Source organism: Tursiops truncatus, chromosome 7, assembly GCF_011762595.2.
Source record: "Tursiops truncatus isolate mTurTru1 chromosome 7, mTurTru1.mat.Y, whole genome shotgun sequence".
NCBI classification, from domain to species: Eukaryota; Metazoa; Chordata; class Mammalia; order Artiodactyla; family Delphinidae; genus Tursiops; species Tursiops truncatus.
This window is the reverse complement of record NC_047040.1, coordinates 42905899-42932219: the sequence shown is the minus strand read 5'-3', so window position 1 is coordinate 42932219 and position 26321 is coordinate 42905899. Positions and strand designations below refer to the sequence as shown.

The 26321-nt window shown below is 41.1% G+C and overlaps 1 protein-coding gene across 4 annotated transcripts in view; it reads left to right on the top strand.

The window, feature by feature from the left end:
- Nucleotides 1-26321, top strand: part of MYO1B (myosin IB) — a 183663-nt gene that overhangs the window by 49401 nt on the left and 107941 nt on the right. For all 4 annotated transcript variants that reach the window (XM_019931482.3, XM_019931483.3, XM_019931486.3 and 1 more), the window contains one exon: nucleotides 2206-2321. In XM_019931482.3, coding sequence (XP_019787041.2) covers nucleotides 2206-2321 — 116 coding nt within the window. The remainder of the gene's footprint in view (nucleotides 1-2205; nucleotides 2322-26321) is intronic.

Here is a 26321-nt window from a genome sequence, read left to right as displayed (position 1 = left end):
TCGAAGGTTTTGCATAAAGGGGTGATAGGAATTGTTCCAGCCATCTTTGCAAACAGTCTACCACAGTCGGACAAGGAACCCGAGGCGGGAAGGATATAGTTGAAGGGTTTGTTCGGTGGTTACACGTGGCATATAGGTTTAGTAAAATATTAGGCACTGTATGGCAGTGTACTCAGTATTATATTTCAACAGAAGAATAGTTGTGTGAAAGTGGTTTGTACCATCCATGTTCTTAGTGATGAATGGATTCTGTGCATGTTAGTCATTCAGTTAAATATTTATGGGACATTATTCATGGGCCAGCCCTGTTCTAGGTGATAATAAAACAGCTGGGGGGAAAAGCACACACAATTCAGTATGTATGAAAGTCACAAGTAACAAAGAGAAATTTAAAACTTAGTAGTGTGGCTTTTGATTTTGGGTTTGAGGCAGCTGAGTTTGTTCCCCATGCAAGAATGCCACACAGGCAGATTTTCATCAAGAATTTAGCCGCCCGTGAAATTTGGTTTTAAAGAGCAACTTGGTAACTGGTTTCTCTGCTAACAGCAAATATGTATTTTAATTATTGTATTCAAGAAACTACCTTAAAAAGGGAGATTCATGTACTTTTCTACTAAAGAAGGCTGATCTTTCAATCAACAGATATTAAAGGAATAAATCAATTATTGTATTCTCATATCTACCAATCTAAGTAATTCTAGTCTATTAGTTATAAGCTGTTCAGACAGTTATTCAGTCTCTAGCATCTCCCATCTACTTGCCCAGGTGGGTTGGACTGTGAAGAAACCTTTCTGGAAGAGTCTTATCTAAATGGAATAAGTTAAGACATTTGGACTCGTTGCTTGTCAGGCCAGATTAGTTGGGTCCTTAGTGCTAGGGTGTCAGAAATAGATAACCCTAATTGCATGGGAGCTGAGAGTTTTTCTTTACAGCAGCAGTCTTATGTACTCTTGCTAAGATTGTATTCTTATAGGATGAAAATAGGTATAAAAATGACCTGTTCACTTTTCCAGGTTGGGGGAAAAATCTTATAATTAAAATAATTGTGACCCATGTTTTGAAAAAAAAAATCAGAACATTTCTGCTGTTCTCTTTTCTATACTGTTTGATCTGACAATCTGCTTGAATCCAGTGGTGACAATACTGGAAAAACTTGTTGCTCTAAAAATGTCATCTTTTGTTGCATGGCCCTGGAAAGGCGGGGAAGTTGGAAGTGACTTTTTTCTTTCTTCTTTCCTTTCTTTTTTTCACCTTTTTATTAAAAAAGCTTTTTATCACTGACATATGTTTGTTAGCATCCCCCTTCCACCACCCCCCCCCCCAGCCATCTTTATAATGTTGAAACTGAAAGGAAAAATGGAGCTAAGATGAGTTACAGTTAAGTGACTTTTGCTTGTGGCATTGCGCTAGTCTTTGTACAAAATGACCTAAACCAACACTGCTCTTGCTGCCAGGAATTTAAGATCGAAATGGAAAGCAAGATAACTAGTGTTCTGGTTTGCAGTGTGAGAGTGTTACTGCCTGTTAAAATAGGAGCATTAATCCCTCTGAGAGTACATTTAAATTCTACATTAAATTTAAATTCAACATGAAATGTACTGTCTTTCAGCAAGTACATTTAAATTCTGAGATTAAAGTCCACTAGATATAACATGAAATGATTTTCTTTGAATACCCAAGGGATAACTGTGACTCTAATATTGAATTGTATGTGGTCGGAGCCCATTGTAGAGATGGACAGGCTGTGTAAGGACAGTGCCAAAGTCAAGGCCCCATTGGATAGGTATGGGTATGGGTAGGGAGGAGGGGAAGCCTGGGCTACTGTAGACTGAAATAGGAGGATAAAGATGAGAGAGGGAAACACCAGTTCTACTCGGAATCGAGGAAGGCATAGCTCTTGCTCACAATTAGCCGTGGTTGGTGACAAAATTTTTGGCAAGTATGACAGGGCTTTGGAGGACTCTTATCCAGGGTCATGAATTAATCTAGAGATTTATTTTGAAAGATATTTTCAATGTATAAATCTATGCTCTCCATTTATCAGCAAAATGAATAAACATTATTGACCATCTGTCTTTAGAAATATTCTTGAAAAGTATAAAATGAGTGGTCAGGCCGTAGAACTAGTGTTTTTAAAAGGATGAAACCATGCAACATTAAGACTTAAGATGTTAAAATGGGTATATTTTATTCTTTCTTTTGCAGACATACATTGGAAGTGTGGTTATATCTGTTAACCCATACCGGTCATTGCCCATTTATTCACCAGAGAAAGTGGAAGATTACAGGAACAGAAATTTTTATGAACTGAGCCCACACATGTAAGTATGGTATTAAAGCATTAAGTTTCTCTTTCACTCCAGAGCTGTCTAGTTGACAGATGTGTCCAGCTGTTTCCTTTGAGTCTCAGGAAAATGTTTTAGTCATTTTTAAAAATTAGATGAAGGAATGTGGAAGTTAATTGTTATGCCTTATTTTAAACTAAAAAAAAAAAAAAAAGGCAGAATATTTCATTTGGCTTCAGGCTCTTTAAGTTCTGAAATATTTGGGTTCAGTATGTAAAGTATCTTCCGTTAAAAATTCTGTGTAAGTAGCAGCTGCTGCTAATTATTTTTTCAAATAAAACAGGAATGGTCATTGTTTGTTATTATAAAGAGCCCAAGCAGCATTTTCATGCTCTTGTTGGGTCAAGAAAGATCCCAAGTGTTGGGTTGTGTAATAGTTTCTGAGGAAAAGGAATAAGTAATCCCTTCAGTTTATAATATTCATGGACATTGTTCACCAGATGTGTACATTAAGCCAATGATTTCACCCTCCCTGAAGTTAGTCACTTGTTTGATTTTTCTGAGTTCACTTGTTATTGTAAATAATTCCTGTAAATAATAACCTACAATAATTACACAGTACTGAGGTTGAGAAACCCTGAACTAAAGTGAAAGAATCTGCAGAGTTTTAGTTGTGTCCTAGCAGAGAAGAATTTTCTCTGTATGATTGAAGATGGGCTGTATTATTTTTGCTAGAAAATAAATGTAATAATTAAAGAATATACATACCACTGTCCAGATGTTTATTTTAGTTTCTTTTGATAGTGGAGCGTACAGTGACATTTTTGGACTGTTTGGAACTAAAGATTTAAATAATTTGTAAAAATGGTTATTAAAAACTAAACACAGTATTTTACCAATCAAGCGGATTCTGATTATTCAGTTTTCTCCTAGAAGTATGTTTTGCAAGTGAACTTGTTTCATTTTGCCTTAACAAAAATAAAATCTATTGGGATTGACATATGTGCACTAATATGTATAAAATGGATAACTAATAAGAACCTGCTGTATAAAAAAATAAAATTCTAAAATTCAAAAAAAAATCTGAAATTTGTTTGATAAAGTTATCCCTATAGTTAAAGTCCCTGCAATGAAATACCTTATTTGATGCCTTAATATTTATTTTAAATTCTAGGCCTTGAAGCCATGCCTCTCAAATGCTTAGATCAGCTATGTCAGAGTTCCCCAGGAGCTCAGGAAAAACCTAGTTTCCTAGGCCTTACCTCTAACAAGCCAGGAATCTACATTTGTCACAAGCATTCCAGGTGATTCATATGTATGTGCAAGTTTGAGAACATGTTGTCTCAGAGATATATTTACAAATGTTTTCCCTTCCTTAACTGCTTACCGCAAATTATGATCTTTTACAATAATAGCATTAATGATAACAGTAACAGTAATGGCTTGTATTTATTGAATACTTACTATGTGCAGGTACTTCTCTACATACTTTCCATGTATTATAACTCACATCATTCTCAAAATAATCCTGTGAGGAAGGTACCATTACAAATGGGGAAGTTGTCTCAGAGAAATAAGTCATTTATCAAAGCTCGTGGGTCGGGAGCAGAGGTGTGAAAACAGTCATCTGCGGTGCCTCTCAGCTGGAAATGGGTTCCACCGTTTTCTTCTTGTGGCCTCTTACTGTGCAGTTGTATTCTGCTACCTTTGGGTTGCCTGTGTTCCTGCATCCTGGACCCTCCAGGATAACTTAGCTGTGCCTCAGTCTGCTTCCAGAGACCACATGCCATTCTTCCATTTTCAGCTTAAATCTCCACTTTGGGGTTGTTTAGATATACAATAGATGTCCATTCTAGAACATAGAAATTCATGCTGTGGAATATCCACTTTTATCCCTGTTTCTGAAAGATTCCTATAAGAGGCTGCATAGCACTCCTACCCAAGTTCACCCCTTACCCTGCAAGGGAAAAACACCACACCAGCAATAAAATAAATTCCCAGTGTGCTTAAGATAAAGACAGAATCTTTTTGCCATGATCTATAAAACATTGTGCATGGGGTGAAAGGTACAGTCTCATCTAATAAATCTGAATTCCCTAGATTCATATCACAGCTTCCTCCCCACCTCACTTTGTTCTTTCAGTCCTCAGCACACTCCTTCCCACCACGTCATCTTTGCACATTCTGTGCCTTCTGCCTGGAATGCTTTTCCCTCCCTTTTCCCCAAGGCAACTCCTGTTCTTCCTTTAGATCTTAGATTGCATTAGACCTCAAGGAAGAAGTGTCCATCCCTCACCCCCTCCTTGCCAAGGTCAGATCTATTGCTCTTGTCACAGTTACAGTTAAACATTTCTTCATGGGATTATTTGATTCATGTCAGCTTCACCTGCCATGCCAGCTTTTGCTCACCATAATATTCTTAGCACCTGAAAGTAAGTGTTCAAAATATATTGAACAGGACTTGGTTTGAGTCCCAGATTTTCCAGTTACAAACCATGTCATCTTGAGCATATTACTTGAAAAAACTTCAACTCATAAATTAAGTAATTTGTTGTGTACAATGGGAAAATAATTATTAACTCATAGGATTTTTGTGAGGGATAACTATCTAGTAGATATTTAGAAAATATAATTATCTGATATAGGTAAAGTGCTTAGCAGGGAATCTGTCGTTATGGACAGCTGTTGCTATTAACAGTGATAAATATAATAATTAATGTAATAATGAGATATGTGGGACACATTTCCGACATTTTAACAGGCTCTTCCTTACCACTTTGTCCTCCACGGTGGGACATTTCCACTTCCTTTAATGCATTTTCCTGCATTATTCTTTGTGAGTGTCCATCTTTGACAGCATCTGAAACAGGGTCAGTGCTAGCTAGGTTCCCTACTAAAACCCAACTTGACCTTCTCTCATAGGATCTTTGTGATATAATAGGATAAGATGATTTCAAGCTTTTGAGGCATTCTAATCATAACTCTTCAAGAATTTGTTTCCAATTTGAATAAAAAAGAACTTTAAAGCAACTGACAAAGGATTAATCTCCAAAATTTACAAGCAGCTCATGCAGCTCAATAACAAAAAAACAAACAACCCAATCCAAAAATGGGCAGAAGACCTAAATAGACATTTCTCCAAAGAAGATATACAGACTGCCAACAAACACATGAAAGGATCTCAGCATCACTAATCATTAGAGAAATGCAAATCAAAACTACAATGAGGGCTTCCCTGGTGGCGCAGTGGTTGAGAGTCCGCCTGCCGATGCAGGGGACATGGGTTCGTGCCCCGGTCCGGGAAGATCCCACATGCCGTGGAGCGGCTGGGCCCGTGAGCCATGGCTGCTGAGCCTGCGCATCCAGAGCCTGTGCTCCGCGACGGGAGAGGCCACAGCAGTGAGAGGCCCGCGTATCGCAAAAAAACAAAACAAAACAATACAAAAAACAAAAATAACTACAATGAGATATCATCTCACACCAGTCAGAATGGCCATCATCAAAATATCTACAAACAATAAATGCTGGAGAGGGTGTGGAGAAAAGGGAACACTCTTGCACTGTTGGTGGGAATGTAAATTGATACAGCCACTATGGAGAATAGTATGGAGGTTCCTTAAAAAACTACAAAAAGAACTACCATATGACCCAGCAATCCCACTACTGGGCATATACGCTGAGAAACCATAATTCAAAAAGAGTCATGTACCAAAATGTTCATTGCAGCTCTATTTACAATAGCCCGGAGATGGAAGCAACCTAAGTGTCCATCATCAGATGAATGGATAAAGAAGATGTGGCACATATATACAATGGAATATTAGCCATAAAAAGAAACGAAATTGAGTTATTTGTAGTGAGGTGGATGGACCTAGAGACTGTCATACAGAGTGAAGTAAGTCGGAAAGAGAAAAACAGATACCGTATGCTAACACATATGTATGGAATCTAAGAAAAAAAAAAGGTCATGAAGAACCTAGGGGTACCCCAGACGGGAATAAAGACACAGACCTACTAGAGAATGGACTTGAGGATATGGGGAGGGGGAAGGGTAAGCTGTGACAAAGAGAGTGGCATGGACATACATACACTACCAAACGTAAGGTAGATAGCTAGTGGGAAGCAGCTGCATAGCACAGGGAGATCAGCTCGGTGCTTTGTGACCACCTGGAGGGGTGGGATAGGGAGGGTGGGAGGGAGGGAGACGCAAGAGGGAAGAGATATGGGAACATATGTATATGTATAACTGATTCACTTTGTTATGAAGCAGAAACCAACACACCATTTTAAAGCAATTATACTCCAATAAAGATGTTTAAAAAAAAAGAACTTAAGCAGCTGCTCAAACCAAGTACCTTGAAAATTGCTGATTAATTAACCCCAGATTACATTTGGAATTTCATTTGACCTGTTGTTCACTGTTAGTCTGCAAAACCATCCAGATATTTCCCTCATAACTCATGTGTTTTTGAAGGTGTCCAGAAATTATCTTTCTTTAGATTTCAGACAATTGAAAAACATTTACATTCTACTTAAGTACGTGACTCAGACAGCAGAAATGTATAAATGAATAAAATGAAGATAAACAGTGGCTTCTTATCTATGTTCCTTTTCAAAAATGGTTTTCTGCTGTCATACCTCTTCTATTCCCTTCTCTGGATTCCTGTCCCCGGTATGTTTGGACCTACACCTTGAGCGTGATAACGTTGGGTGGCTTGCCCAGAGAAATGAGGGCCCTGCTGGGCAGCATAGATGATACTGTTTACCTTTCTAATTGTGTAAGCTGTGTCTTTCCAGCATGATTTTTAAATATTTTGCACATAAGGAATTTTTCTTAAATATCCCAGTGAGGGCTTCGTACAGTACATTTCAGACCTCTCAGTAACTGCGTTCGTGGAGAACTGCCTAACGTCAGGGATGGGAAAGAATGATAGGGGAGAGAGATAAGGGAGATAACTGAACTATTTACTCTCCCTCCACTCAGAATAGCACGGTGACAAACACCTTCTGATATTTTAGTTACCAAATCCACTGGCCTTCCCTTGGGTGATTGCCTTTTCATCTTGCAGCACTAGATAGAGTGTATCACCCTCCGATGGATCTTCCTAAAACCACATCATGCTATTCCCGGAAACCTTCCTGGGCTCCCCATTACTATTTGAGTGAACTCCAGGTTCCTTGGCTTACCGTTCAGGCTCTTGGCAGTCCAGCCTTCGTCCTCCTCTCCAGCCCAAACACCGCTTCATGCCTTCGTGGAACCTCCTTTTGAGTTGCAGCTTTCCATGTCTTTTCCTTTCTGCCTCTCCCACCTCATACCCCAACTCTACTCTTAACACCCCGCCTGTCTCCTAGGTTCTGTCTTAAAGGCTTGATCAGCTCCAGACTAACCCACCAGTGACTGTTCCTGCCTCTGAGTTCTCAGAACCACTCATGTGATCTGGCACACCACCTTTCTTACTGTGGTTAATTGTGTTTCCCTGTCATCTTCTTTAATGAGATAGAAGTTAATATAGACCAGGAACTTTATCCTGTGCATCTCTGTGGTGCTTTCAGTGCTTTTCTCTTAAGAGCTCAATAACAAGAGAACAAAAGAGGTTTTAAATAATATTTCATTACATTTTACTTGTACTATCTCATCTCTGACAACTCAAGGAAATCAGAGTATTCTTCGCATGCTATTGGCTGCGTTTATTCAAAACTTCATGCAGTGTAATGAGAATTTTTTTTCATTTTTATAAAAAAGTAGACTAAAGTATTATAGTGCTCTTCAACACTGAGTGTTCAGGTTCGGTTTATTCCTGATGCAGAGCACTTCCCGTCTAATTATATGCAGTGTCTGTTGAAGGGGACATGCTGCTAAAAGGAAAAGTGCCCCACCACCAATCCTTCCAGGTAGTCACGACCCAGGAGTGAGCTGAAATGTGTCCTTCGCAGATTGAGACATGGTGTGGTGGCCATATTACGCAGACATTACGAAAGCACTGTTAGAAGCAAGCTGTCTTTCCATTTCAGTAAATGAAAAGCCTTGCAACAAATTCTAAAAACTGAGAAAAATGTCTTAAGGCCTTGAAAAATTTCTGGCTACTCTCACCTAAAAATGGACAAGTGATTAATGGGAGGATTTGGAATATGTTCCTGTCAGTTGTCCAGATGTGACCCCCTGTCTCTAGGGAACCTCTGACCCCTAATTTTATGACAGTTGATTTTGCAGGACCAGATACTAGTGCCCAGAGAATGACATTGCTAGAAGGCTTGTGTGTTTTGAGTCCTTGTTAATCGTGTTATTTTACTCCATTCAGGGTGAACCAGATACATGTTATAAAAAACATTTCTGACTATATCTCAAAATGTGCCAGTGCTGGGGTTGGGTGTCCAGAGCTTAGGATAAGGGTTTAGGGCAGAAGCCCCAGGTGTTGTCCCTTTTCTTGTTATCAGTATTTTCCTCTAAGCGGAGTTGAAATTCTGTGAGTAGAATTTTATTTGTTTTGAGAACTTTTATGACAGCTAGATTCTGAACTCTCATAGAGGTTGCTTGTACAACCGGGTGTTAAAGTTCTTTCTCAAGGAAAGTGAGAAGGAGTGTGTGTTTGTGTGTTTGTGTGTTGATGTGATGTCACTGAGACTTTTGTATTATTTCCCTCATTTCCTTTTTGGAATAGCGGAGCCTCCTATTGATTCAGTCCCTCCCAGAAAACCACTTGCAGAAAAGGGTTTTATGCTTTCCCATCTAGCATTCTTTCTACTTTTTGCTTTAGGAAAGTTACTCATTTACTGAGCAAGTGTTTATCGAGGGCTTACCATATGCCAGACTCTCTTTTAGGCACTGACATACAGCAGTTGAACAAAGCAGATAAAATTCCTGTCTTCGTGAGGGAGACAATCCTCAAACTTAAGTATACAGAAACCAAGATTGTTCAAACCACTGGTTAGGGGGGAAAAGGGTAGAGCAAAGGGAGGGAAGCTTTTGTGAAAAACAAAATGAATTTAAATAGTCTTCTTATAAAGCACCTCTAAGTCATGTTCTCTCAGGTAGTTTAAGTCAGTAGCCCATAGGTTGTGATCTGGAAGGCTCTGCATCTGTGTACGTCTCTAATCCACATGAGTAACGTGTGCAGGGGGGCATCTGAGCTCCGTCTTACTCTTTAGTTGGGATACCTTAAGTGAACATCTCATGTAAAATGCCACCATCTCAAAAAGAGTTCAAATTGCCCCTTTCCCTTTCTGCACGACTGTCATGGGTCAGAATAAGCAGAAGGCAGCCACCGTATTTGCTGTCTTGGCACATACTTGTTGGATTCTGGACAAATGTGGATGAGAAGACTTCTTGATGAGAGAGATTGATTCCTGTTAGCAGTGCGATGCAATGTGGTAGTGAAGGATAGGTGTTAAATTGAAGCTTCCTGAAGCTGGGTCCATGCTGAGAGATACGTCTGGGCTTCGCACTGAATCAGATTTTATGAAGCTCCATGAACTGAACTTCCTGCCTTTAACTCTCAAACTTTTATTCTCCGTCTGTTGCTTTATGGGAGTTATTTTCAAAACAGTGTCTTTCAGAATATATACTCTTGGCAGAAAGGGACCTCAGCTAATTTCTCTTTCAGATTATGAACTTTTAAAATTAAAGTTGGAAGGTTGGTTCTATACTACCATAATGTTTTTACCATGAAAATCATTGTGATAGAAGAATGCATTTATTAATGAAAAGTGTTTTTGTATGTCTGAGAAGTCTCAGAATCCTAATTTCTAGATCCCTAATTAGAATTTTTATCACTTCTCAGAAAAATGCACATCTCAGACTTGAAAGTTTATTTTGAAAAGGCAATTCCTAGAGCCGAGCACACGTGCATACCAGCATACATGATTATTTCATTGGTGTATCATATTAAGGGGAAAAAATGGATTCTTGACAAAATAGGTTGCTTCCTGCCAGAATGTTACAGGACTGTCACAGGCCCTGAGAAATTCTGCAGCCTTCTGGAAGAGATCCATTTCATCCAAAGGAGTGGCACTGAGGCCTCAGCCCTGAAAAGCGTTAGCCTAACACTTCATCTGCCCTTGGAACCCACGTGAGGAGTGCTGTCTAGAGGGGGTGTGTTCAGGGGAGGGGTGCCCCCTTTGTTGTTGAAATAAGACTCACTGCTGTGGTCTGGTGCTGGGACTTGTGTGGCAGTAGGACCGGATGGGTGGGTCGAAGGGAACTGTGTGGGAGTTTGTCTAAACAGGGCCCGGCAAATACTGGTCCTGATCCAGTCTGGGGAAATCAGCAAAGCCAGGAGTAACAGAAACCGAGTGCAGTAAGGCTCCCAAGGGGGCCCATCCTTGGGAGACTGGGGAACCAAGAGTGGGCACTGGGGCTGTCATGGGACAGAAATCCATGCAAGGGAAGCAGACCCTGGAGGACCAGCCCCAGGAAGGGGGCTTGTGCTGTCCTCACTGTCTAGGTGTACTTTCCACCCGCTCCAGCCTGTCTCAGGGATCCAGACCCTCGAGCAGAAGTGATTGTTCATTCATTTGATCAACATTATTCAGCATCTACGGTATGTGTGAGGTGTTGGGGATACAAAAATTATTCATCCCTAAGGATTCACAGCCTAGTGTGGGAAACAGACCAGTGAGCAAATAACTGGAGAAGAGAGAGAACTGCCGTGAAAAAGGTGGGAGATCAGAGTGCCCATGTGTTCAGGCCTGCCCTGGACAGTCCGTCACTCCTGTTGTATCAGCATAATTATCAGTAGTGCCCCCTGTCCTCACAGGTGTCTGAGTGTGGTCCCCGTGGATCAGGTGCTGTGGGTGTGCCAGGGAGAGGGTGTTCAGCCCTGCCCGAGGAGCTGGGGGATGGGACAGTGGGAGTCTTGAAGGATGAATTTGCCACATAGATAAGGAATAGGGTTTAGGCCCAGGAGATAATTTTCCCAGCAGGGGGAATAGTGTTGATCCAGTGGTTCAGCAGTTGTTATTTGAGTGCCTGTCAAGTACCAGGCATGAGTGCAGGTACTGGGCAAATATCTTGGCCCTTTTGAGCTTACATCCTAGCAGGGGGAGAGACCATAAACCAGAGAAGGAAATAAACTAAATGGTGTTGGAGATGGTGACGAGGGCACAGAAGGACTGTGTGAGGGTGAGGGTTCCACGGTGTATCGTTTGATATAGGGTGGCCAGGGATGCCTCACTGAGATGGTGATACTCCAGTCGTGTCCTGGGGGGTGAGGGGGCGAGCCGTGTGAAGTGCGGAGGGAGGAGCGTTCTGGGCCAAGGGAACGGTGTGTGCCGAGAATCGAAGGGGAGACCCAGAGATACAACGTGGCCCGTCCGTGATCTCAGTTCCTGTGGTTCCCAGAGGCTGGAATGCAGGATGCAAGCTGGGAAGGGGGGTATATGGTAGAAGAGGAAGAGCAGATCTGGGTCACAAATGGCTTGTGTGCTAAGGATTTGCAGTTTTAAGCAGGCAGGAGGAGAGATAAGGCCAGCCTTGAGATTTGGACTGTTCAGGAGCCCCAGGGGAAGAGGAACTCAAGGACAGTGAAGTTTAGGGATCTGGTTGGCTTTGGCAATAATCCAGACTAGAAGGGAAGAGGGCAGAGTCTCATCTGGAAATGGGTGGACATTTCAGAGGCAAACCCATAGAACCCGGTGGGAGTGACTGAAGGGTGAGGGGGGCGGGAGGGAGGCTCCAAGGCCAGTCATGACTCCCGGCTGAGCTGGGGGGGTGGATGCCAAGCAATTCCCGAAAAGCTGAACTAGTCTGGAGACGGCCTTGTAAAGCAGCGGTGGGCACTGGGGGTTGGCATGAACATGGAGTAGGGGGCTTCCTCCCTGGCACCTTCGTGTTCCCTGATCCAAGCATGGGGACAGAGTGGCTTGTCTGAACTTGGGGAAGAGAACGTGTGTAGACCTACATTTCCAGTATTGGCTCCTTTGCACTCACGCTCAGTCACTGAGCATTTCTCTTTTATAAATGTGCTTCTGAACGGTTTTAAGTAAAATTTGAATAATCCCTCGTTAGTGTATGAATTTACCATGTAGCTGTTTTATTTTTAAGGTAATTATTTGTTCTGTGTTCAGTTGTTTATGCCTCTTAACTCCTTGGCTGTAGTGGCTTTGCTCTTTCTCCTCAGGTGATTATGATTTGGGAAGCAAATAGACCCACTTTTGCTGTGTGTGAACTCCCCTCTCCCATGTTTTCTGCTTTTTGGGTCTGTGGTTAGCTGTGTCTATTTTTAAGAGAGTGCAGTTTTGTAGTCTTATTTTCTTATCCCTTAAACCTGATGGCTTGAAATTTCAGCATTGAGACATTCACTGCTCTCATCAATTGCCATGGTCCCTTATCACCTGTTTGTTTTATTCCCCAGTGGCCCAAGAGCAGATGCTGTGTGTTTTCTGATACCAAAGGTATGGTTATTTCCAATACCAGTTCTCCGATGCCAGCTGGGTGTCTAATGATACAGTTCAATTCCGGTGCTAACTACCCAGAGTTATTGCCGATCCCAGAGGTCAAGGGCTCAGCCCCACAAGACAGCCCCCACTTCAGATGCCAGTGAAAAATGGAGTGCCCAGGCCACCCACACTTCTACCCAGCTGACTACAAATTTGGGGGTTTCCACTACCCCCTCAGGTTCAGTACTTCGCTGGAATGACTCATAGAACTCAGGAGGACGCTCATATTTACTGGTTTATTGTAAAGGATGCAACTCAGGAACAGTCACATGGAAGAGATACGTAGGGCAAAGTATAGGGGAAGAGGGGTGCAGAGGTTCCTTGCCCTCTCTGGGCAGGCCAGCTTCCCAGCACATCAGTGCCTTCAACCCAGAAGCTCCGGAATCTCCTTGTTGAAGAGTCTTTATAACCCAATCTGCAGCCCCCATCCCCTTCCTGGAGCTGGGGAGGTGGAGCTGAACGTACCCACCCTCTGATCATGTGTTTGGTCTTTCTGGTGACCAGTCCCCAGCCTGAAGCTACTTAGGGGTCCCACCGTGAGTCACTTCATTAGTGTAAACTCAGGTGTGGGCAGAAGGGGCTTGTTATGAATAACAAAAGGCAGTCCTGTTACTCAGGAAATTCCAAGGGTTTTAGGAGCTCTGTGCTGGGAACCAGAGACGCAGAAGAAATGTATTTCTTATTGTACCACAGATATGCATGCACGTATGGGTACATCCTTCTTAAGAAGCATAGTAAGCTTGTCCTGAAATAAGACTTGAGTGTTAGCTTCCTGAAGCCAGGTTAATGTCGGAGTTTCTGTATGGTGTTCTAGAAACCTGAATTAGTGGGCCTTCTTTTTATAAGAAATATCTTAAGCGTAGTTCAACCTAAGGGTAGTTCAGTTCCGTAAACATGGAATGTTATAAAGACTCAGCTGTCCAGTCCCCTCTCAGGCACCCCCTCTACATGGGCCCTGGACCCCATCCAGCCCCTCTTATACCCTTAGGGACATTACTTTGTGATTATTTCCCCTCTCCACTGTATTATCAACTTTTTCTTCTCCCTCTTCCCTTTCCACCAGTGTACATGCTATAATATTTCTCTTGACTCCATGTCCCCTAGCTATCACACTGTTTGATTCCCTGTATTACTTTTTGAAGAAGTTGCATATACTTGTTGTCTCCAGTTTATCTTCTTTTCTTTATTAAATTCACTCTAGTCAGACTTTTATCTCTCTTCTATGAAAACTGTTCTTCTCAAGATCATCTATGACCTCCATGTTGTCAACTCCAATAGTCAAATTTTGAATCTTCTTCTTTCTTTAATTATCAGTAATATTTGACAGTGTGACCCATTCCTTCCTAAAACCCTTTTTAAAATTTGACTTTCTGGCCTCCACATTTTCCTGTCTTCCTCTGGCACACTGGCTGTTCCGTCTCCTGGGTGGAAGGCTGGATGTGCCTCTTCCTCTCTACCTCTGAATGCTGGTATGTCCAAGGGTTTGGCTTTGGGGCCTTTTCCTTCTCCTCTATAGGCACTTAGATGAGCCCATTTGGGCTTTAAATATGTCCTGATGCCCCCAGATTTAGGTCTCCAGCTGGACCTCACCCCTGAGCTCCTGGTGACTCAGCTACATTCAACCCTTCAGTATCTCCCTGGGGTGTCCAAGAGGCACCTGGAACTTCACATGCTTCAGACTGGAGGGCACCCCCGTCCCCATCCTTTCTCTCTTCTCGGGCAGCGGCAGTACCATCCTTCGGCTACTCACACCACAAACCTTTTCTTCCTTCTCTCTCCCACCCCACATTCAGTCCACTATCGGGTCTTGTTGGTGCTGCCTGTACATATCCCAGTCTCGCCACCACTGCCACCGTGCTCGTCTGAGCTGCCACCCTTTTTCACTTAGATTATTGTGGTAGCCTCCTAACAGGTCTTCCTGTTTCAACTCTCCCGTTGTCGCCTTCTCCCACACCTCGATCCCCTGGCCATCTTTTCCCCAAAAATGTGACGGCTGTGGGCTAAAGTCCTCTTTCTTAAAGATGTCCACTGGATTGTTTTTCTTTGCTTTGGAAACCTGCAGTGGCTCGTGCGTGACCTGCAGAGCTCCACTTGATGTGGGCACTGGCCACCTGACTGCACTTGTAAACTTCCCATCCCCTTGCTGCAGCCATGCTGGTTCCTCACTGCTCCTCTCACACGCCACCCGCTCTGCGTCACTCTCTCCCCTTCAAGGGACCAACTTGTTTGTTCTCTCACTTCAGTTAGGGAACGCCTTAATCGTCACTGATTACCTAAAATACCTAAAATAGCAACCCCTGCCCCAGCCATTCACTGTCCCCTTAGACTGCTTTACTTTTATTTGTTTATCATCTGACATTTCACTAGGTGTTTGTTGTGTCTTTATTATTTGTCTCCTGTATTTGAATGTCATCTTTAGGAGAACAGGGGCTTTGTTATTTCACATAGCAATTAGAATCCATGGCAGTTAGAATAATGTCTGTCCTGTAGCAACTACTCCATAAGTATTTGTTGAGTGAGTGACTGAATTAGTGAATATGGTGAGCCTACTCTTTGTTAGGAACTGTGTCTAGAAGATACACGTGGTCTTTGTCTTCAGGAATCTCAGACTAGTTGGGAGGAGAGGGGAATGGCTACATAAGCGGATCATTTTTTTTTTTTTTTTTTTTTTTTTTGCGATACGCGGGCCTCTCACTGCTGTGGCCTCTCCCGTTGGGAGCACAGGCTCCGGACACACAGACTCAGCGGCCATGGCTCACGCGCCCAGCCGCTCCGCGGCATGTGGGATCCCCTCGGACCGGGGCACAAACCCGTGTCCCCTGCATCAGCAGGCGGACTCTCAACCACTGTGCCACTAGGGAAGCACCGAGCAGGTCATTTTAATATAATAGTGTTCTTGCAATGACAGGGAATAAGGTGGAAGCACAAAAAATTGGTGGGTTCAGAGATTCTGAAGGTGCCACCTATGTTGAGTCTTCAAGAAGGAATTCTAGAAATAGGTGGCCACTGTAAAGTGTAATAATGATCTACATAGAAGATAAAGCAAAGGACGGACCAGTTTGGCTAAGCCACAGTGAGCCAGGATGATAGGAAGGTATTTGAGGAAGGTAAAAGGTATTTGAGTTGAGATGATAGCTACATGTAGAACTTTTTTTTTTTTAAATAAAACATTCAAATACCAGTCTACTTTAATCATTGGGAGGATTGAAGGATTATGTTTATTCTAAAGTAATAGGAGGAGAGTTTGGGATGAGGGCATTACTTAAAATTACAAGCTTATGTGTCGGGAAAAATTGCCGTCTTGCATTTTCAGTCACCAAGTGGAAAAAAAAATTGTGACTTGTTAAATATGCCTAAGTGTGTACGTGTATAAATGCAGTGTTTTAATGAATGAGTGGTAAATGACTGAATGTTGAAATGAATTTTGTAAGTATAAACAGATGTTAGTTCATTATGTTTTATGACAAAACCTCTAGTTGCTATTGGTGATGAATCATAATGTTATTCGGGAGGAAGAACATTTGATACACAGCAGTCCTGATTTTCACTCGTCATTGACTTATGCGAAGGATGTGCTCTCCTTTGGAGACGGAACCCTCCCCTCGGGATATTTGTGTTCATTGTCTGAATGCGTGGGCCGTCAGCTTGAGGTCTGAAAAGAATATGCCCAATTACGTTAGAAACATAACGTAATAGATGGTTTAGTCTAATTTCACAAGAAGTTAGCAGTAGAGGAATAAGTTAGAATGCATACATTTTCTACTCATCTTTGTCCTTCAGTCCACCTCAACAGCACAACATTAGAAAGCACCTGAACGGAGGGAAGATTATTTGGGTGGTTTGCACCATGGACCTTTATTTTGGGGACACACAAGCAGGCATCCTCTTAGGGTTGCCTACTTAAGACCTAGACTGCCACCGGAGGGGTCCATTTCCACTTTGACCATCTATATTTTCATGAAGCGTGGGTTGCTAAGGGCTCTTGAATGTTTCTTTAGGGCTTGCTAGTTTTTAAGCCACTGCTTTGATTACTTTCAAAAGACATACTCTCACCCTCACATACCCTACCTCACATTCCGTCCTACAGTGTTGCTGCTGCTTTTCTCTATATTTATAATTGCCTTGGCCATTGTTAAATGGCAAAAGCTTATACATAATTTTGTCGTGTGAATAGCATTGTGGATAAAAACAAGGATGTTAAAAACGGCAGAATCCCATCCGTGATCAGAGAAATGTATTAAAGACAATGTTACTGAAGTGTAAAGTTGTTAGGACATAAATTATAAAATGCACCCGTGTAGCTATTTAAGATTACGCAATATGGGTGAGTCATTGCTGTCTGGTTACTCATTACCTGGAACATGGGTATAAGGAAGGAGAAAGTGTGGAAATGTGTGGGTGTTTCTTGGACATTGCTCCTAAAACAAATAGAAAATGGTGTATAATGCTTTGAACATTTGCTTCCTTTTCATAATGTAATATGATTGTCATTGTAACAGTATCCCATCTATGATTGCGTGTGCCTTGCTTTGTCTTGCAGGCATAGATAAGGTAGCATAAATGAGTCTTAGAACTTGAAAATCTTTGTCATTTTCTATATTAAAGATTTTTCTTTGGTGTTTGCATATATCTGGCATTGATCTTGAACAGAACTTAGAAAATTAAAATCAGTCCTAAGAGAAAATTTTGATTGTGAAAATAGGGAGGTTGAGTTTGAATAAATTTGTGGCTAGGGATCAGTTAGTTGTAAGCTCTCCTTCTCTTGGCCTCTTCTTGCCTATCCCACTGTTGCTTTCATTTCTTCTTCTTTCCAGGCACCCTGGTCTTGTATTGTTACACTCACTTCACTCTTCTCCACGTATTCAAATCCTACTCATCTTTCAAGATGCATCCGGGGTACACCTGCATTTTGAAGCCTCTTCCCAAAAATGCCACTTGGTAGTCCTAACACGTATTTTCCATAGCATGCATTATGTCACAGTTGTATGGACTTTGTTGCATACTACCTTATATATTTCATTAATTGTTTCCTATTTAAGGGTTGGACAAGAGGAAGCATCTTTTGAGCAGGGACTATGCAATTATAATTATTTTCTTGCCTCAAGATCGTTGGTCTTAAAATCCATCCAGTATGTTTGTTTATCTATAGTTAACCTCAAGTCGTACCATCCTAATGTATTGTGTACATTATAAAACATCCACAAGAACAGGAACTTTAAAAAATGATAAAGCTCTGTAAGTAGAAGTTATAATATTTTATATCCATATTCCAGTGGCTCATCGTGGGCATACCCTGAGATGCACACATCTCACTTTGGAGACCTAGTGTTAGGGACATGTTAGGGACTCAGGAAGTATTTATTTTTAGCCTTCAGCTATTTTCTGCTGGTTGTTAACAGATTTTCTACCTGTCCAAAATAAACCTCAAGGCAATAGTCTAAGTATGTTTGACATCTAGTTAGGGAATCTCAGGGATGTATTAGAATAAGGTAGGCTATGCTTGGACAACAAGGCTTCACAGCTCAAGACACAACATGCTGAAGGTTTGCTTGTCACTGACCGCGCAGTCTGATGGGGGTCAGATGGTGTTCCTCAAAGGCTGTCCTCTAAATGGTGACTCATATACAAGCTGTAGTTGTAGCAGCTGGAACACATGGCTTTTAAGGTTGTTGTGGGAGGTGAAGAGAGAGCATAGTCAGCTCTTCCTCATTGGCTGGTGTGCAGTCACATGGGCCCAACCTCCTGCAAATGAAGCTGGGAAATGCAGCCAGGAAGGGGAAAATGGAATGGGATTTAGTCAACATGTGGCATGGCCTCCTGTTTACTAGGGTCATCTGTTCATTTCATTAGGGTTGTTACTGTTTGATAATTCAACTCATGGGTTACCATGTAAAGCAAGCTTCTGTATGAATTTAAACATGAGTTCAGTAGTATAATTTAGAAAGAAAATAAGTCCTCTTAAAGCACTTTCAAATATTTTTTCCTTGTAATGACTGTAATCACCGTGCATTTTCACATTTCCGTTTGAATCTTATTTGAATACATTTTAAACTACAAAAGTAAAACTGTTCATTCATTTTTCATGTTTCTGTTGTTATTCCTTTTTTTTTTCATGCTGCTAATCGGCAGAGACTAGTGGCTTATTGGTTTATTATGAACAAAGGTTTTTAATAGTGTCACATTTCATTGCAGTTGTTCACAGGAGTAGTTGATATGTGAATATTATCTAAATGCTTTAATAGTTTATGCCAGTAGATCTGTCTTTGGTCCAATTCCTATATTACCAATTTTCTTGGAGCCAATATGTTTATTGAGAGTTTTAGAAAATTAGATGCTGATCTCATCTATATTAATTCACATATTCATCTGTTGGGAATTGTGGCAAAATGGGTTTCACCAGCTTTGAAACTTAAGCCAGTGCAATGTTAATTTTTTTGGATTCAACTCTTCTGAGAATGAATGAATAAGAATCAGTTTCCCTTACACTGAGAAGTTTAAGTTGTGTTTAAGGACAATGTTAGTTAAATTCTTTTTCCAAATATGAATGTAGTCAAAGATGGAAGGTGAAGAAATATTAAAATTTTAGAGGTGACTGCAGAAGAATATTAATATTACTTCTGACTGATAAATTTTCATTTTAAAGCTATAATACTAATTTTCATGGTGGGAAAACCAAAAACAACCCTGCACTCCCAATAAATAATGTCACTCTGTACTTTCATCTTATATAATGTAGACGATATATTACTTTTTCATTTTACTTCCAACTTATACCAGTCCTTCTCTTGTTAATTTTGGCCATGATCAGGTACTTTGCAAAAATGCTTACAGTACATCCTTTACATACTTTTCTTGCATCCTCTTAATCTGGAAAAATATGCTTGTTTTTTGGTAAACAGTTTCATTGGATATAAAAAGCAAGTTCCAGTTTATACATATCCATGCATTTATTAAATAGCTAATTATCTTCGTATGTGTATTTATCTTTTTTTTCATACAACACTGCATCTCCTTTTGGGAATAGACTAAGTTTTCTATTTTCTTTGAATGGTATAAGAGTACCAAATCAAGTATCTTGCTCATTGTCACTGTTAATATTTGTAGGCTGATGTACCCAAAGGTATGATCAAAAATCATTGTCAATCAACTCTTTGATGACATTAAATAGAACATTAAACTATCATATAGTTAAAATAGGATTCTGCTTAACCGTTAAACTAGATGCACACTTGCATATTGGGGGTTTTCTACTCTTCTCTCTGCTTGGAATGCCTCCGCCTCCGCAATCTGTGTGTGTGTGTGTGTGTGTGTGTATGTGTGTGTCTGTCTGTCTGTCACAAGTTCTCCTCCCTCACCTCTTTCAAGTTTTTGCTCACATGCCACCTTCTTAGCAGGTCCTTCCATTGTTATCCTTTCTAACAATTTCATCCTGCTCCCCTTTTCTGCCCTGTCCCAGCATTCGCCATCCCTCCCTCGCTTTATTTCTCTCTTTTACCAACTTCCAGCACATACTTTACTTATTTTCTTTATTGCCTGCCTTCCCCTCCACCTCACCCACAGGAAGTCAGGTCCATGTTCACTTCTGTATTCCCAGTGCCTAGAACAGTGTCTGGCACATATTAAACAGTCTGTAATATCAGTTAAATAGATTAGATAAACCTTTAATCACATGTTCAGAAATTTCTGATGTTCTAGGAATTCATATCAGAAGATGAAGCCAGACTGTAAGGACTTTGCTTGGATATCTTAGCTTGATATTTAGTGACTTCTGAAAAAAAAAAGGGGGGGGGGATTTTCAAATGGTGTGATATAATTTTTAAAATTTAGGAACCACCTTCTTTAAGTATTCATAATAGAGAGTAGAAAACAGTAAAATTATTCAAGTATGAGATGTGAATGTAATAATGCTAATATTACAGCTAAATTTTCACAGGTAAACTTGTGCTGTCAACAGATTTATTGGTGGTGGTTTTGAGTTGTGAATGCCAGCAAAGAATTTGTGAATGGAAAATATTTAATTCTAAGGTTCCTTTCAACTCTAAAACCCTATGAGTATATGATCCTCCTGTTTAAGAAATGTGTGATGTATTTTAGGAAAAAATTCATTAAAATTTTTTTTTTAATGTTAGTGAATAACCGGTTTGCTTCAGTTGTCTAGAATAACTAGGTAGTCGGGGCCATTTCATTCTTTAGAGTTTCTGAGGTCACAGTCTAAATTAGAGAAATTGAAGATTAGTTAACATATCTAGATTTAAAGCCTGGTTTTGCCCTTTTCCAACTTATTGTCAACTGGGCACTTGTGACAGAAATTCTGCTTTATCAGCATGGAGATGTACCAGCAAAGTCTTATTTGCATGGAATAGAAGGCAGATATTTTCCAATTCTCTTTATAGAGGTAACTCTCAAGAAATAAGTTTTATTAACTCTTTTTGAGTTGCTGGTGACCAAGATTTGGTTAATTTACTCCAGAGATCGTAGTGAATGGAACTGTACATTTTCATAAGCACATGCCTTTTTTCAGTACCTCCAAAAAAGCATGTAAGGAAAGAGTCCTCTTGGAATTGGCAAGGAAGGAGAAGAATATTGGAGTTTTTCAGAAGAGGCGGGGAGTTTTGAGGTGATTGGGTGATGGGTTAGGAGAAAGCATAGAATTAGGAATGAATAGATACAGAATCCATGCCAACAGTCATGCATTCAGAGTTCCTATTTCCATAACATGAGGTGGGGCGATAGCCTTTTGAGGTTTCTTTTGACTCAGTGTTGCTGTAATTTTTAAACTGTAGTCTTTTTATTCTGGTAAACCTGTGTCTATCTGCTTGCACACTGAAGGTTTTTCTAGATTTGTGAATTTAGAATGTAACAGTTTTAAGTGAATAAATGAAAATTTTCTGGGAAATTGCCATTCTTAGCTATGCTTATAAGGGGTCTCATATATTTTGAGGGAGGTCTATCTACCTACCTACCTATCCCTCCATCTATCCTCACCCCCCTGCTCCCCCCCAAAAAAACCAGAGAAGAACTGTACATGTATCCATGGATTTTAGTCTCACCAATTTCAGTATTTGATCATTTATAGTTCAAAGATATGTGAGGAATATGAATGGGAGCTAATTGTCATATCTCCTCATATTGAAAATTGACTGAAGGCAGCTTACTGTTTTATAGTCAGTATTATAAAATAAATAGCTTTTAAAAAGTCAGAGCAGGTTGGGGCTTTTTTGAGCAGAAGCCACGTGTTCTCCTTGCTTGGTTGGCCCTGTAATAAACCTTTCTCTGTTCCAAAAAAAAAAAAAAAAAAGTCAGAGCAAAGGGAAAAGAAGAAATGAGACCTAAGCAAAAGTTAATCCCATGATGTCCTCTATGGTTATTGAACTTGGATTTTTCATTTCCTGGTGGTCAAAACAAAAAGGGAAATATGATCAGTTACAAACTTATTTTTGCACATAAGATCAAAGCACTTGAGTTGCTCAAGAGAAGAAAAGTTTTTCTTACCAGTTAGCTTTAAAAGTGATTTTAAAGTCTTATGGGACTTACGAGATGAAGGATGTCATCTGGAGCAACACCTCCCAAAATTTCCTTGCAGAAAATAAAGTAGTGAATTTTATATGGCTGCTTTTTATGCCACTTCACTAAGAAGAAGCAGAGGACATAACAACAAAGCACAGTTTAGGAAAAGCAAGTCTATAAGACACATTGTCATCCGGGGCTGCTCAACAGAACCACCACAGAATTCCATCAAATCTGTGGAGCGTAGGGGAGGGGCGGTGAGGCATCCACTCCCCAGGTGATTCCAGTGTGCGTCCAAGGTTGAGAACCACTGGTACAAGTACCTACGTTATTGATGGTTTGGTTTGATTCAGGAATACAAGGAACAGATAGATTGTAGTTTCTCCCTCAAGTGATACTGTGACAGTTTTGTATGTTCCTTTATTTGTTTTCTTTTTTTAATAACTGGGCTTTGAATTAATGGTGGTGTGCAGACCCTTAGAGGTTGTATTCTCTGGAAAGGGCCCAGAGTCCACATGCTCTGTTGTCAATAAAAAGATAGAGCCTTTATTTTAAAATAAGGTTGTCGTCATTTTGTGAAAATTGAAGAAGGAAACCAAGACTCATTTGAATAGATGGCCCCCTGCTCTCCGTAGAGTTACGGACCATAGACATGACAAATAGAAGATTCTCTAGACTGGAACTGGTTTATGGTGGTGATTAGGCAACCATGTAGGATATAGGGATGGTGCCAGTCTTTGGGTCTGGAGAGTTATTGCAGAGATTGGTATTTCCTCAATTAGTAGGTATTTGAAGTACACATATCTGGAGAGAGCAGTCATATAGGTGTTTGCGAGTGTGTGTGTGTTTTCTTTTTTTTTTTTTAACCTTAAGCAATAAGGTTAGGGACTATAGAATAGTTTTAGGAATTGGGATTCCATATTTGAATGACTTTATAAAAATTGTGGAGAAGTCTTCCTTCAATGCGTGTCACGGTTTTGAAACCTCCTGAGAAATGTGGCTTTGTTCCCTCTGTTTGTAGATTCCCTCTGTTGCTAAGCCTGCTGTTGACATATAGAAAGCTCCATTAAGGGTCATTTGGTATCATTCTAGCACATGTCACTAAATTGGTTGGATTCCATGGCATGTCAGATCTCAATGGCTTGTCTAAGCAGTCTTTTAACCAGTTTAAGTTACAAAGATTTAATGTGTGGGGTCTTTGAAGATTTATTGGTTTATTCATGTAACAAAAATTTTGAGTGCCCCACCTCTGTCTGTCCCAGTGATTTTCTTGGGTAGACTCTGCTCTGAAGAACATAAATTCCAGAACAGTGAAACTCCATTCCTTCCTGGGGGGGGTGGTCTTTTGTTGGGGGTAGCAGAATGGGACTGTTATGAGTGACTCTTAACAGGCTGTGGTTGAGGGAGAGCCTTGAACTTCATGGTCTGGAGGGTAGGGAGAAGCCTGTTTTTTATCTTCATGTCCTTTGACACTGGGTGCACAGTTCCTGGTGGATTGAAGGCACTCGATAGATATTGGCCGCAGAACTCGAGAAGCAAGTTAGGATAAACATGGTGATTTGCTTAGAGGGACCTTGTGAAGTGACTCTACGTATTTTGGAGAGGAGAGTGCTACCAACTGGGGGCTTTAAGAAGCAGTAGAAGCAGGATCTTCTCATCAGCCAGTTCTGGAAATGACTCTAATTGCTTTTGCCACTTAGTTCAAGAACTAGCAAGGTCCTAGAGCGTTACCAGTGCAAATATAATCACACCATGCCTTTCTAAAGCAGAAGATTATAGATGACCATTTGCCTGTGTCTTTAAACAGAATCTATATAGATTAGCATTAGGGAGAATTTCTAGATAATAAGAAATAACCTAAGTGAAGAATTTCAGCTAGAAAGTGTAAAATAGAGTCCCAGGGACTTCCCTCGTAGCGCAGTGGTTAAGAATCTGCCTGCCAATGCAGGGGACACAGGTTCGAGCCCTGGTCTGGGAATATCCCACATGCAGTAGAGCAACTAAACCCATGCACCACAGCTACTTAGCCTAGCTCTAGAGCCCACGAGCCACAACTACTGAGCCCATGTGCCACAACTACTGAAGCCCGTGCACCTAGAGCCTGTGCTCTGCAACAGGAGAAGGCACCCCAGTGAGAAGCCCGGGCACTGCAACGAAGAGTAGCCCCCACTCGCCACAACTAGAGAAAGCCGGCGTGTAGCAACAAAGACCCAATGCAGCCGAAAATAAATAAATAAATAAATTAAAAAAAAATAGAGTCCCATTTCTCTTCAGCTTTCTTCTTTGAGTATGTTAAATTTGTGAAGGCTCTTTTTTTGTAAAGATATGAATGTGCACTTACATAGGCATACTTGAATAACATATCTTTTAATTTCTCCCTTACTTGGTTTATATATACCAACTATTTACAAATAGTTGGTAAACTTAGAGTTTGAAAATGCCATACATTAATTTTGTCAATTTCTTACATGATTCGGAGAAAAGACTATCTTAGGATTCATTTCACCAATTTATTCTGACCATACACTGTGTGTCAGCCACTGAGATGATGAGTAATAATTTCTGCCCTCAAGGGAGGGAAGCTAAGCAAAATGGGCTCCAGAAATTTAAACCACATGTTAAGGATACAGTAGATGTATAAATGGGATTTTTTAAATAGGTGAATAGGCAAGGATCTCTTAGAACAAGGGGAATCATTGAGGACTTGCAAGAGAAGAGGGTGTTTGGTGGGGACAGTGGGGCAGAGGAGGAACCAATAGGGAGATAAGCCAGGAGAGAGAGCTAGGCTTGCTCCTCGGAAGGGCCTTGCTTGGTTTGTAATCTGTGGCACGGATTAATCTGTTAGAAATAAGGCTCTTAGAGACTGGATTCTGGGTGAGTGGCCTGCCTGATTTTGACCCCTCTGGCCAGAAACTGGTCAGGATATCCATGAAGGAAGTTTTTAAGTTTAAGATTTTGTGTTGAAGATAGAAACTTGTCTTGAGCTTATATTCTATAATAAAAGCGTACACTGGCACTGTGCATAGCTTTCTGGGACCTAGTATTGGTAGCCAGAGCACCTCAGGGCATGGTCTGTTCTCATCTGGGATCTCTTGCCCCTACCCTGCTGATCAGGGAGGATTTTTGCTGGCTTCCGGTACTTTATTCTTAGTTTCTCAAAGTTTGGTCTTTGAGCACAGTCTTTGTCAAATGACTTCTTCCCCCTGCAAATGTGTGGTGATAATACTAACTGCCTGCTTGCACATCTGAGTCTTTCTCTCAAATATACATGTGATCTGTGTGTGTGACATTTCAAGGCAGTCGTTTTCTTGTGGCCACTTTGCAGACATTGTGACCTGGCTTAAAAAACTTGCGTGCTCTGTATTTAAGTCCAGTTTGGAGCAGTGCTTTCTGTGTGCTGGAGTGATACGAGAGTTGTTTCAGACCCCTTTGTCAGTGTCAGGGCACTTTCTGTGTATCAGCACTAAATCTTCCTCCAGGGGTAGCTCAAAGCATTGTTGCTTCATCATCCCCCGCCTCAGGTGTGGGTCGGGCTCTGCCACAGAGTGGTGATGTGTCGTATGGTATTTTCGGTTTACCCATTCTTACGTGGCCACTTTGGAGCCGTTTTTAAAAGGCAGACATTTTAGCATCACACGCGCGCGCACACACACACACACACACACACACACACACACAATAGTTAACCAAATACTGTACAGAGCAGACCTCCTGGCATCTTGAGCCTGCCTTACCTTACTGTTGAAGCCTCTTCCTTCCGTAAGAAGGGGACCAGGACTGGGGTAAGGAGGGAGTGGGACTGAGAACCATCTGGGAGCCACACCCAAGTGAGGAGTGGTCATCCTAGGTCCGCCTCTCAGAGAGGGCTGTCAGTCACCCCAAGCCCGGAGCCTGCGCATTCTCTGAGGGCACTTCTGTCTCGGTGGTCTGATTAGTAATCTTCTGATTTCCTCCCTTTAGTCACTGAGTTGCTTTTTAAAATTGAGACATGGATTTGGCTGTGTAATATATATATTTTTTAAATAATTAATTTATTTATTTTTGGTTGTGTTGGGTCTTCATTGCTGTGTGTGGGCTTTCTCTAGTTGTGGCGAG